At 40.1% G+C, this 12,941-nt stretch overlaps 1 protein-coding gene across 6 annotated transcripts in view; it reads left to right on the top strand.

Annotated features, from left to right (window-relative positions):
* KLF12 (KLF transcription factor 12) overlaps positions 1 to 12,941 on the top strand; it is a 514,190-nt gene that overhangs the window by 358,855 nt on the left and 142,394 nt on the right. For all 6 annotated transcript variants that reach the window (XM_014590348.2, XM_006139823.3, XM_014590373.2 and 3 more), the window contains one exon: positions 11,889 to 12,024. In XM_014590348.2, coding sequence (XP_014445834.1) covers positions 11,889 to 12,024 — 136 coding nt within the window. The remainder of the gene's footprint in view (positions 1 to 11,888; positions 12,025 to 12,941) is intronic.

Below are 12,941 nucleotides of genomic sequence, written 5' to 3'. Positions count from 1 at the left end.
GCAGGAAGAAAAGGACTTGGGTTTGAAGTCATTTTTTTTAAATTTTACTTTTGAAATTATTTTAAGCTGGACAATAGTTATACCTATTTGTGATCAATGGCTTATTTTTTGGTGGATGAATAAAACATGTTATGAGGAAATCAGGATATTTTTCACATATATCACCTCAATTTGTCATCACTTTGTATTGAAATATTGTTCAGCCATTAGAAGGATGAAATCCTAGGCCAGTCCCATGGCCTGGTGGTTAAAGTGACTGGATCGCAAGTGGCCATCCTTATGGTTTTCATTCCAGCTCTGATGGCTTGAAAATTACACCTGTCAGGTGTGCATGTGTGCCCCAGATCCCAACAGAATGGAGAGTTGAAGGAAAAGGGAATGCACCGTGACCATTCCCCATGAGGGGTGCTGTCCCTCCCCCATCTCTCTGACAAATGCATGTGTCCACTGGCAAATTACTAAAAAGAAGAACGAGAGGAAGGAGAGGAAGGAGAAAAAGGAGAAGAAGAATGAAAACTGTCATTCATGGCAACCTGGACAAGTTGAGGAAAATTATGATAAGTCAGGCAGAAAGAGAAATACCTCATGTTCTGACTCATCTATGGAAGCTAAAATTACAAATGACCTCATAGGAGAGAGTAGAATAGTGGTTACTAGCAGTTGTAAAGGCTAGTGGGGAGATGAGTTAAGGAGGTGTTGGTACACAGATATAAAATTACAATTTGATAAGCAAAATTATTTTTAAGCACATAAATGGAGGAGTAGTCACCGAGATGTTGGAAATTTGAGACCAGAATTTAGAAGCATGGTCAGAGTTGGGAAACTGGATTCACTGTTCAACCCTTCTGATGTAGCAGTTGAAAGTGAGGAACTTGTAGAATTGGGTCAGAGTGCTGAGGAGCTCACTGATAAAGAAGCAGTAAGATGGTAGGTGGTGAAACAAGTGAAGCTAACATGTAGAAGTCTGCAGGAGGAGACAAAGAGAAGATTGGATGATAGATAATCTGAGAGTGAGCAAGACCCAAGAAAATTCAATTGTACGTAACAGAATCCACAAACACTTTCTCTACAGAGCCAGACAGTATTTATGGGGACGCTACCATTGTAGTGCTAAAGCAGCCAGAGATTAAGTAAGTGAACATGGTTGAATAAATCTCCATTGATAAAAACAGATTTGTTAAGACCCCCAGACCTTGGTATGCTTATCCCTGAAGCAAACTAGAGTTTTTAAAAGCTAGAAATGAAAAAAGACAGGGATAACCAACAGTCTTGAAAGCTGTAGAGAGGGTCAACGTCATTATAACTGAGAAACAGACCTTGCCCTGGGAATTGTAAAAATATTATGAGGTTATTCTTTAATATAATGGCAACAAAAGCCATTACACTATTGAGTGTACAGCTAGGAATTGGGAAAAATGAATAAATTACATATTATAGCTGCACAGTACCAACATCCCAAGATTTACATAATTGATGGGAGTTTTAATTCTTCATTTGAGGTTGTGTGGACAGTCCCAGTCACTGCTGTGTAGAGGCATGCAGTCTTATTAGCAGGACAAAAAAGAAGGAAGAAGAAGGGCATAGAGAAGCCTCAGTAGGTAGAGTGTGATCCTGGAGGCTGGTTCTAGCCTTGGAGTTCATATTTTGAACCAAACTTTATTGGTGAATGTTCCTCTCATCCTATGTCTTCATATGCTAAGGAAATAAGTCATCTCTTTGAACAACTGATATTTTGAAACTAAATGAGTCAGACTGTCAGTTGTGCAAATATATCATGAAGGACATGCTTCATAGCCCTTCATGTAATAAAGTCCTGAGTAATTAGACACTACGTGTCCAGCTAGCATGAGGTGACCAGAAAGAAAAAAGTTAGTGCAGGCCTAACTGTGGTGGCACACACTGCTAATATGCTGGGTTCCATAGTCCAGTACCACAGGAAGGTCTGAGCTTAGTTTCTAGCCCAACCTGAAACCAAGTTGAGCATGGTGGTGTGGGCCAGTAAACCCAGGTAAGGGAGGATGGTGACATCAAGATCAATAAGTCAGCCAATCGGTAATAAGCTTTTGTAGGGACTGGCTCCATAGCTCAGTGGTTAAGAGAGCCAGATCCCACATGGCCAACCATGGTTCAAATCCAAACTCTGGAGGCTTAAAAAATATGCCAGGTGCAGGGGGCCAGCTGGTGGTGTTGGGTTAAGGCGCTGGATCCTCCCACATGGCCGACCATGGCTTGAGTCCCAGACCTGGTGGCTTGCTTTCTCACTTCTCTCTCTCTCTCTTTTTTTTTTTCTCTCTCTCACTGGTCAAATTAAAATAAATGAATAAATAAATAAAAATAAAATAATTATTTAAAAATAAAATAAGAAAAATATGCCAGGTGCATGTATATGCATGCCCAAATTCCTGATGTCCTGATGGGACAGAAATGGAGGAAAAAGGATTACAGTGTCATCATGTCCCACTGAGAGAGTGCTTTCTCTCTCTACGTATCTCTCACAAAAAAAAAAAAAGAAGAAAAAGAAGAAAGAAAGAAAAGAAACACACACAAAAAAAACCCTTGTGTAGTTTTTAGACAATATTAATACTTTGTAACTGATGATTCTAACATAGGTATCTTCAGCTGGATCCCCTGTACTCCAAGCTTATAGTACCAGGGAGATCATTAGCAAATGACATATTCAAGGCCAGCCCTGCAACCTGGTGGTTAAAGGAGCCAGATCCCACATGGCCAATTGCTTAGTTCAAGTCCCATTCCCAGCAGTTTGAAAAACAAGCATTATGTGTATGAACACATACTCTCCTCTTCCCAGGACAGGATAGAGAAATAGAGACGTGATTGTGGCAGGATCACATCTCTTTGGGTGTGGAAAGCACTTTCCTCTAGCTCTCTTTGTTTCTATCTGCCTTTGGTAAGCTCAGATATTGCTTCTGCAAATTTAAAAAACAAAAACAATTGACCAGTGGATGCCTTAGTGTTTAAAGGGGCTGGATCCCACATAGCTGACTATGTAGTTCAAGTCTAGACCCTGCAGCTTGAAAGACACTGTGTGCATGTGTGTGTGCCCAAAATCCGAAAAGGAGGCAAAAACGGAGAAGGGATTATATCAGTGTGTTCATTTCACAAGGAGGATGCTTTCTCATTTTTTCTCTGTCTAGTGAATGTGCTCTCTGACAAATTAAAAAAAAAAAAAACGAAACAGCAAAACAAAGTCAAATGACGTAATTCAGATCGTGTCATTCTTCTGCATGGTACTCTGTAATGGCTTCCCTTCTTATCCAGAGCAAAACTCAGAACCCTTACAACAGCCTTCTGGAGCTTTCACACTCTGCACACCCCTCTCCCTTCTCCCTCTATTATCTTCCATTTCTTTCTTTTCGCAGGTTTCAGCTCCAGAGGCACTCCCACCTTTTCACCTAGTGTTTGCTCTGCCTGAAATGTCCCTAATCCCCCAAACAGAAAGACAAACAAAGAAACCTGCATCTGCAGGCCCCTGTCACTCAATTCCTTCAGGTCCTTGCTCAAATACCATCCTCTCTCTGAGGCCCTTCCTGAGCACAAGCTCCAAAATGGTCCACCTGCCTCCTAGCAGTCCCTACCCACCCTCTTTTCTCCATGGCACTTTTCATTATGTGACACAGTATATGTTTTTCTTGTTTATTTGCATATTATCCACCCTCCTTCCCCCAGGTTAAAGCAGTAATTTTAATCTTGTTCTCTACTGTTTGCCAAGCACTAGGAATGCTTGGCACCTTGGAGGTGGCCAGTAAGTATGTGTTGATGAGATACACAAACGAATGTTTGGATCAAGGGAAGTACTTTGACCCAGTAGCCAATATCTATTCTGCCTCCATAAGGTATTTTTGGTTTAGACATATTTCAAAAGATAAGTAAATAAAGCTGCCTAATTTGAATAGCCCAGGAGACGGTGAGGGATTTCGAGTAGTGTTACATAAGAGATGGTTCAAGAAGCAGGAAATTTACTGTCAGGGTAGAACAGAATACGGCTGACTACTCAGAGCCAGGGATGGGACTCAGTGCTTTGCTTGTATTATCTCCTGTGTGCTTCACAGCAGCAATGGCAGGAGAAGGTGAGGGTTAGCAATGGGAAAGCCATTGCCCAGGGTCAGATGGTTGCAGTTGACTGGGCCACAAGTCACCCATGTCCTTTGAAGCTGAAGCTCAGTTTCTACCCTGAAGAAGCTGTGGCTATCCATTTGGGAACAATTCCTACAAAGAATATGTGGGAAGAGAACTCCACTGCACAGTGACACTAGGAAATTTCCCCCTATACATTGTTTCTCCATACATGCCTTCTGAACATGCACGTCCCTTTTTCCCTCATCGTCATCTTTCTTTCTAATATAAAGGAGCAGCTCTAATGGAAGCCAAGGCTTCTCTAACTGGGGCATGTCTCAGCTTGGCAGGGCGAACAATTAGGGCATCTGCAGGTAGCAGACAGCCTGTCAGTGGCTGAAAGAGGGAGAGCAGAACACATGCCAACCCCGCCCAGCTGCCTCACACCCTTCCCTCTGTGTGCCCCTCCTCCTTCCAGCCCTAATGGGCACAGATGAAGGGATTCAGCTTTTCCCTTAGGGGTTTGGTCTGGTTAGGAAATGTTAGTATGTAAGTTTTTAATGTATATTCATAATGTAATGTTCCATGCATTCATTTAAGAATAGCTGAATTAGCAGGTTTATTTCTATGGATATTAGAGCATTTAATCTTTCCACAGCACCCAGGTTGGAGTGGGGCATATGAATGGGCAGTAAGTAGTTACCTCGGTTTTCTGTGTCAGTCCACTGCTGCTTGATAGGGGAGAACAAAGTTTAAATGACTCTTACAGAGTCAGCCCTGTAGCCTGGTAGTTTAGCAGCCAGATTCCACGTGGCTGGCCATGTAGTTTGAGTCCCTATCCAGCAGTTTAAAGAATATGCCAGGGGCACGTATGCATGTGTGTGTGTGTTCCCAAAATCCCAAAGGGAGGGAGGGAGAAATGGAAGAGCAGGGATTGTGGCATAGCCATGCCGCATGAGGGATGATTTCTCTTTACTCTTCCACTCTTGTCTTTCTCTGGTGAGAGAGCATGTGCCCTCAAGCCAAAAAAAAAAAGAGAGAGAGAGAGAGAAATTTTTTTTTTTTTTTTACTCTTATGAGTTTAACAGAGCCGAACAGGAAATGCAGCTTTGGGTGACCACATTTGTGGGAGACTCCCTACTGAGAGTCTCCTATCAAGTATGAACTTGCTAGAAGGGGTAGGGAACTTTGTTTGCCTGAGCAGTAACACGTACCTGATGGCCCATTATAGGAATCTTGTCCAGCAAAAGAAGATGCCTCTGATGTCAAAAACACCTAGACATACATCCTGAATATTTTGAATTGAAAATAAAGAAGAATGCTGTACATAGCTTTAATTTGTCCTTCTGATAGTCATACCCCACTTAAATTTATGTGTCTAAAGGCAAGGTTGCCTCTTCCAAGAGGAGAATGGACTGTGATAGTAATCAGAAGAAATCTCTCGAAGAATACAGAAGGGTAACAGGCTGCATGATTTTGTACTACTGCATAACAAATCACCCCAAAATTTAGAAGATTAAAATAGCTACTATTTATCTGCGCACGATTTTGTGGGTCAAAAACTTGGGATGGATTTAGCCAGGCAATTTTCATGCAGGTCTTACTCAGGTCTGTCATGCAGCTAGTCATCTGAAATAGCTCATTTACACGTCCTGCAGTTGGGATCAGCCGCAAGCTGAGTAGCATGTGTTTTATAGGTTCCGGGGCTTCTGCTCATAGTAACAAGGTTCTAAAATCAGAAAAAGAAGACCACAGGTGGTGTGGAGGTTAAGTGCTGGATCCCACATGGCTGAAAGCACAGTTCAAGCCTTGGGGCCGGTGGTTTGAGAAACACACCAGGCATGTATGTGTTTGTGCTCAGCAACCCAAGAAGAGAGAGGAGTAGAGGGGATTGTGCTGTGGTCATACCCCCTTGGGGATGATTGCTCACTTTCCCTCTCCCTCTGTCTTTCTCTCTCTCTCTAGCAAGTACACACAGTGAGGGCACACACCCTACAGCAAAACTGAAAAAAAGAAAATAGCAGGAGAGAGGGAAAACCCACAGTGCAAGTGCTTCTGAAGTCCCCACTTGTGTCACATTTAATAATGTCCCATTGGCCATATCAAGTCATAGTGCCAAACGATGAGTCATTGAGAGAAGTAGCCATGCAGAAGTGGCCTCGCAGAAGCATGGGTACAGTGAAACATGATTTTTCAGTGGAATCTTTGTAGCAACAATCCACCATGGGTGGGTATTGGAAAGTCACAGTACATGGGTTCAATTTTAAGGGATGGAATTCTGTAGTTTTCTTCCTGGGATATTGATTGTTATGTGGAATGGAACCCACACAGTATTTTAGAACATCTCTACAGGGGAAGATTGACACCTCTACCACCAGTGAGCCATGTTACACAAAACTGCTTCCTTGGAGGAATAAAAGTAAATTATTTTCCATCGTTTTTAGATCTTTTCCTGCTCTCTCTTTCTCACTCACTCACTCTTTTTAAAGGTTTTTGCATGGGGCATATACACTCTCCAGAGAGAGACAGCAAGAGGGAAAGTGAGAAATCATTGCCCAGGGGGGTGAGCACACTGCAGTCCCTTCTCTTCCATTCTCCTCTCAGAATTTTGGGCCTGTACACATGCCTCGTGATTTCCTAGCAGCCAGGGCCAGGACTTGAACCACCACCATTTGGGAATCCAGCACTTTAATCACCAGGCCAACTGTTGGTCCCTTCTTGGTCTCTTAAGTAGGGAAGTTAATTTATTTTTTGGATCTGATGCCCAGATAACAATTCTATTGTCTTTAAATGGGCACCCCAGAAAAATCTGTCCTTCCCAAATAGGCTGAGATGCTCAAAGACTAACGGAGGTTAACTAGGGTAGATGTTCCTATTCCACAGTTAATAAAAATAGAGTGGAATTATGCAAGCATGTAGATAAGCTAATCATCTGACCTAATCAGCAATGCAGATTTTAAAAAGTCTTTCTAATTACTTCCTCAGCTTGGCTGAAGGTATGGGTATAAAGAATTTCCCAGCATGGTGGTAGCAGATGTATTTCATAATATTTATTGAAAATATTGGAAAGAAATCCTTAATTATAATGCTCCTGAAAAGTACATCAAAAAGAATATCATATTTAACATATTTTATAAGTTCATTAAGATACAAACATAACATAATTTAGAAGATCACTTAACAACTTTCACATGAGTTATTTGGAATTATTCATACAGTTAGACTTTAATTTTTTGAGCCAGATTACTTATTGGTTAACTGCCTATGTCTTTTTTATGAGAGCTCTCATTGTTTTCAACGAAGTGGGACTTCTAGAATCTTCTTTTTTCTTTGCCTCTTTGCTAATTCGATATCTTGGCAAAGGTATTTTAGTGCATGATGTTTCAACAACTTTAAATGTTAAATTGTTGACATTTGTGTGTGTGTGTGTGTGTAACACCACCCAGTATGTGATTTGGAAGCCTCTGATAATCATTTGGAAGATCCGATATTCATTTTCTTGGCTGGCTTTGAATATTTACGAACGGCTGCTAAATGAATCATTCTAGAACATCATTGCTCAAAATGAAACTCTTTATGAATTCCTGGTTAAAGTGCCTGTTTGTCATCCCTGAATTTGGGCTACTTAAGTGCTGGTTGATCATCTTTATCTTTCATTCTGTAAGTTGCTCAATATCTTTCTAGGAATTTCCTTTGAAAATTTTTTTCTGTTTGTTAAAAATAACATGTACTAATTGTACATATTTGTATGCAATGTAATTTTTCATTTTATGACTATAATGTGTAATGTTTAAGTAAGAGTAATCAGTATACCTGTAATCTCAACCATTTGTCATTACTTAGTGTTGGGAATATTCAGAATCATGTTTATGTACTCTGAGATATACAGTGTGTTGTTAACGATATTCACTCTATCTCATAACATTAGATGTTGTTCCTCTTATCAATCTTTAATTATATTTCCTTTTTTTCTTCTTCTTCTCCTCATTTTTTCTTCTTTTTTCTTTCTTCTTTTATTTGTTAGAGGGTGCATACACTCAACAGTGAGAGAGAAAGGGAAAGTATAAAAGCATCCCTCTGGGGAATTGCAATAGTGAAATCCATTCTTCTGTATCTCTCCTTTTAAGAGTTTTGGGCCTACATCCACATGTGCCTGGCATGTTTTTCTATTCTTTTTTAAAGACTTATTTTATTTAAATATTTAAATTATTTTATTTAAATATTTATTTTAATTTGACCAGAGAGGAATAGAGCAAGGGTGGGGGTACGAAAGCAAGTCACCAGGTCTGGACCTTGAACTACAGTTGGCCATGTTGGAGTCTAGCACCCTTAACCACCATACCGTCTGTTGGCCCTGCCCAACATGTTTTTCAAGACACAGAGTCCAGGACTCAGCCATACAGTAGACAGTATAGGATTCGTTGCCTTAACCACCACACCACTAGGTGGTCCAATTTTTGTTTCCATTCACCAACATTCCTCTATCTCCAGTCCCACCCACACTATCTGCAGCCTCTTGTTGTCATTCTTTATCTTCCTACTTCTGTGAGATTACTATTTTTAAATTTCCAAATATGAGGGAGAACAGATGATGTTTAACTTTCTGTTCCTGCCTGTTTTATTTAACATCATATCCTGCAATCTTGCCCATTTAACCTCAATTGATACAGTTTCATCCTTTGTAATAGCTGGAGAGTATTACATTATGTGTGTGCATACATGCATGTGTGTATGTGTGTGTACCACATTTGTTAACCCATTCTTCTGTTGATAGACACTTAGGTAGATCCCATATCATGGTTATCCCAGTATACCTTTTAATATAAGTTACCTTGAACTAGTTTCTGTTGTCTACAACCAAAATAAATCTTACATGATTTGGTATCGTTAGTGCCATTAGAGTGTCTAAATAGTTAAATTCTCTGTTATCAAATGGTGTTGGGAATGGTTGCTTTGCCTTACAGATTATCTCCAGAATCCTTTTTCTAGGAAATCTTCTCTAGATATTAGGTGGAAGTGGGACCAGCAAGTGGCATGGTGGTTAAGGATGCTGGACTCCCACATGGCCAACCGTGGTTCAAGTCTTGGACCTGGTGGCTTGATTTCTCACTTTCTCTCTCTCGCTCTGTCCCTCTCTGGTCAAATTAAAATAAATTAAATAAATAAATGAAGTTAAATAAATAAAAAAAAAAGATTAGATGGAAATAAACAAGTCTTTTGTCCCATGGTGTGTGGTACAACATCCAGAAGCTCTTAATGACTGGTTCTGCATAATTCCTGTCATTTGGCAAAGTAAATTTTGTGTTTGAGAAAGTTGTAAGTGTAAAGTCACATGACAGTGAATATTGTTAATTGAGAACAAGGTCAGAAGGTATGAATGATCCAACATATGAGTTAGTTTATTAGTGTCTTTAAAATTTGAACAAAGATATATAATTCAGAGTCATAGGATATAACACTTTTATGTGTCCAAGCTCTTAAATCTCTTGATCTGTCTCAATCTGGGTACTACTAACCAGTAAATTCTTTGTCAGGGGACTCTGAAATCCTGTGTGTTGTAGACTATTCAGCAGTGAAATAGCAAGGTGCCCGACCCGAGACTCACACTGTGGTCAGGCATGTGGGAGTCCTGTGTCTGAAACACCATACCACCTACTGGCCCCCCCAGCACCCATGATTTTAAGTGAGTTTTGCTTCCCTTGGCAGTTCTGGTTTGAGAAATCTTATGTAAAGTATTGAGTCATCAGAAAAGTCATGACATGTTTTTCTATGCAAAGACATATCATGACTTTTTCAATAACCCATTATGTTTGATGTGCAAATGCCAGGACCCCCTTGGCAGAACCTGTTTTTCTGGGGGGGGGGCAGGAGCTGTGGATTAGAAATAAGCATAACAATAAACACAAAGGGACCAGCAGTTGGTGTAATGGCTATGTCACTAGACTCCCATGTAGTCAACCTTGGTTCGAGTCCCGGACCCAGTGGCTTAAACTCACGCTGGGTGCATGCACATGTGTGCGTGCCCAAGATCCCGAGAGGAGAATAGAGGAAAAGGGATTGCGGCGTAGGGGGGGGGGGTGATTTCTTGCTTTCTTGCTTTCCGTTTCTCTGTCTCTTTGTAGCAAGCACACGTGCCCTATAGGGAAAAAAAAAACAAAACTCTTCAAATAAGTTAATTAATTAATTTAAAAAAATAAACACACAAAGACAAGTATTGAAAAGTGAGGATTGGTGGGTCCAACTTCTCTGATGGAGAAAGCTGCGACCTTGAACCACCCTCAGGTTTATTATTTTATTGGGCAGAAAATGGGGAAGGATGAAATAGAATGCAAAGCCAGTTGTTTTCAGATATTAATCAGCTGATGATAGGAAACCAATTGGCTTCATGTGGTTTCTTCTGATCTTTTCCGGTAAAATCTGAATAACACGTGTGGTTTCCTTACAGATACTGCTTTGCAGTATTGGTAGCTAGCATATTCACATGTAAATTCTTTTATTTCTATGCAAATGAAGCTCCCAGAACCCCATTTCTGCATATTTCTGAGGGTCACCATATTTGTTGAGAATGGCCTCTCTCCACATGCAACAGTTTGGCTGGAGTGGGGTAGGGCTGAATCATATCCTTTAACCATGCACTCATATAGCCAGTGTAGTATTGGGTTGTCATAAAAGACATGATGCATTGAAGAGAGGGCTGATGGAAATGAGCAGAGACTGCTAATGCTATCATAGAGAAAAGGAAGTAGAAATAAAATCTCATTTTTAAAAATATGTGTCAACAAACGACATGTTGACACTGGTCCTCTCATTTGAAAGGATCCAATTGTCCTGGTCAACAAGGATCACATTAGGCTATTTCTTGCTTTAGCAAGTTAATGGTGGGAGGGGTATCATGTCTGGAAATGCTTTCTTGAGAAATGAAGTCAGGGGTCCAGCAGGTGGCATGGAAGTTACAGCACTGGATCCCATATGGCCACTACCCAGTTTGAGTCCGGTACCCAGTATTTTAAAAATCACACCAGATACATTTGCGTCTGAGAAGATTAGAGGACAAAGGTGTGCAGTATGGCCATCGCCCTGGGGGGTGGGTGGGTGGTGATTTTTCACTTTCTTTTTCTATATATGTCTCTCTCTGTCAAGTGCACACACCTAATCTCACACCTTTAAAAAAAAAGTGAGGTCAGAATGAAGATGAAGAGCACTTTCTAGCATGTATAAACAGATATTCAAAATACTGCCACCTCTGTCATTTTTATGCACTCACATCTGTACTTACAGCAATAATGAATTATAACAGTTCGCCAAAGAACAAAAACTATCTACTACCTTATTTCGGTACTGTCAACCTTGTTCTACTTTAGACTTAATTATGAAAGCTGTAAGCAAGTAATATCTCCTCTTCCTCATGCTGTCTACCTTCCAGGGAAGGTGCTAATGAGCAGTGAAATGGTCAGAACTCTGGCAGCAGAAACAAAGGAAAAGCCAGAGGGTTGAATAGTAGCTCATGAACTGCATAATCCAATTTTGACCACTCAGGAATTGGGAATCTGGTGGATTTTATAGTTTCTGTTCTATAATCATACCCTGAAACTGTTGAAAGCTGATGTAGGTTTTGTAAATCAGACAAATGGGGAAAAGAGTCAGTGAGAACTCTGTACACAAAATACGGAGCTTTTACTAATTCCTGCAATGTCTAGTTGAGTCCATTTACATGATATGCACGGAAGAGACGTTCTGTGCTTGATGTTGGTCCAGGAAAAGGTTAACTTTCTGCTCACTAATTTTAATTCATTATATATGCCTTTTTTCCCCAGCACAAATGGACCCCCGAGGCCTATCTCCCAGACAAAGTAAAAGTGACAGTGATGATGATGACCTGCCAAATGTGACCTTAGATAGCGTTAATGAAACTGGATCTACGGCCCTTTCCATAGCCAGAGCAGTACAAGAGTAAGTATCACATTCTCAGGATGAAATAAGAATTGCCAAGGTGTTCAATGGATAATGGGAACTGCAGCAGCTCCTGTTCCCTAGACATGTCATTCTAGCCCTGATCTGGCATGCGTGTCAGCATCTTTCCATTCAACCCTGTGCTCTTCCAGAGATTAGGACAAAGAATGGAGTGTTTTAAAAAGCTGGAAATTCATGTTTTGGTTAGATATAAGACCTCTGTGCATCTTTTCTAATGCCTTCTATACCCTTCTTCACTCTGAAAGAAAATATTGTTCTTTTTGAATGTCACTATCCAATTATTATCATCATTATTATTATCAATCATATGCAAAGTCAAGGGAAATAAAATATGGCAGCAAGTATCACTGTCTTGTTTTGATAGGAAATTTATAGAACAGCTTTTCTAAAGATTGAAATTTGGAAGGTAATATGCTAACCTTTCAAAGATTAGGAATCATTTCATTTTTAAAGGGATCTTTTGTCCTTTTATTGGGTTTATAGGATTAGGTTTCCTCTCCCGTTTATTGAAAAATGGCTGCTTTTCTGTCATTAACAACTCTGTCTAGAATTGAACCTATACTAGTACATGTATATTTTTTTCTCAAGAAAATTTTTTTCAAATCAAATTTAAAGAGTTAAAATTGACAAATACAGTTGAACGTTAAGTGTACAGTGTGCTGAATTGATAAACACAGTCATTACAAAATAATTACTACATGTTAACACATCCAGCACTTCACATAGTTTTTCTTTGGGTGTTTTTGTTTGTTTTTATTGGTGATAATGCCTAAGGTCTACTTTCTTATATGTAACATACAATATAGTATAGAAGTTACCATGCTGTATGCAAGATTGTCAGAGCTGATTCTTCTCAGAACCAACTGTGCCCTTTGACCTGCACTTCCTCATTCCCT

This window comes from Tupaia chinensis, unplaced genomic scaffold, assembly GCF_000334495.1.
Source record: "Tupaia chinensis unplaced genomic scaffold, TupChi_1.0 Scaffold000004_1, whole genome shotgun sequence".
Lineage (NCBI taxonomy): Eukaryota > Metazoa > Chordata > Mammalia > Scandentia > Tupaiidae > Tupaia > Tupaia belangeri.
Note: the sequence above shows the minus strand (reverse complement) of the source record. Positions and strands in the feature narration are given on the sequence as shown.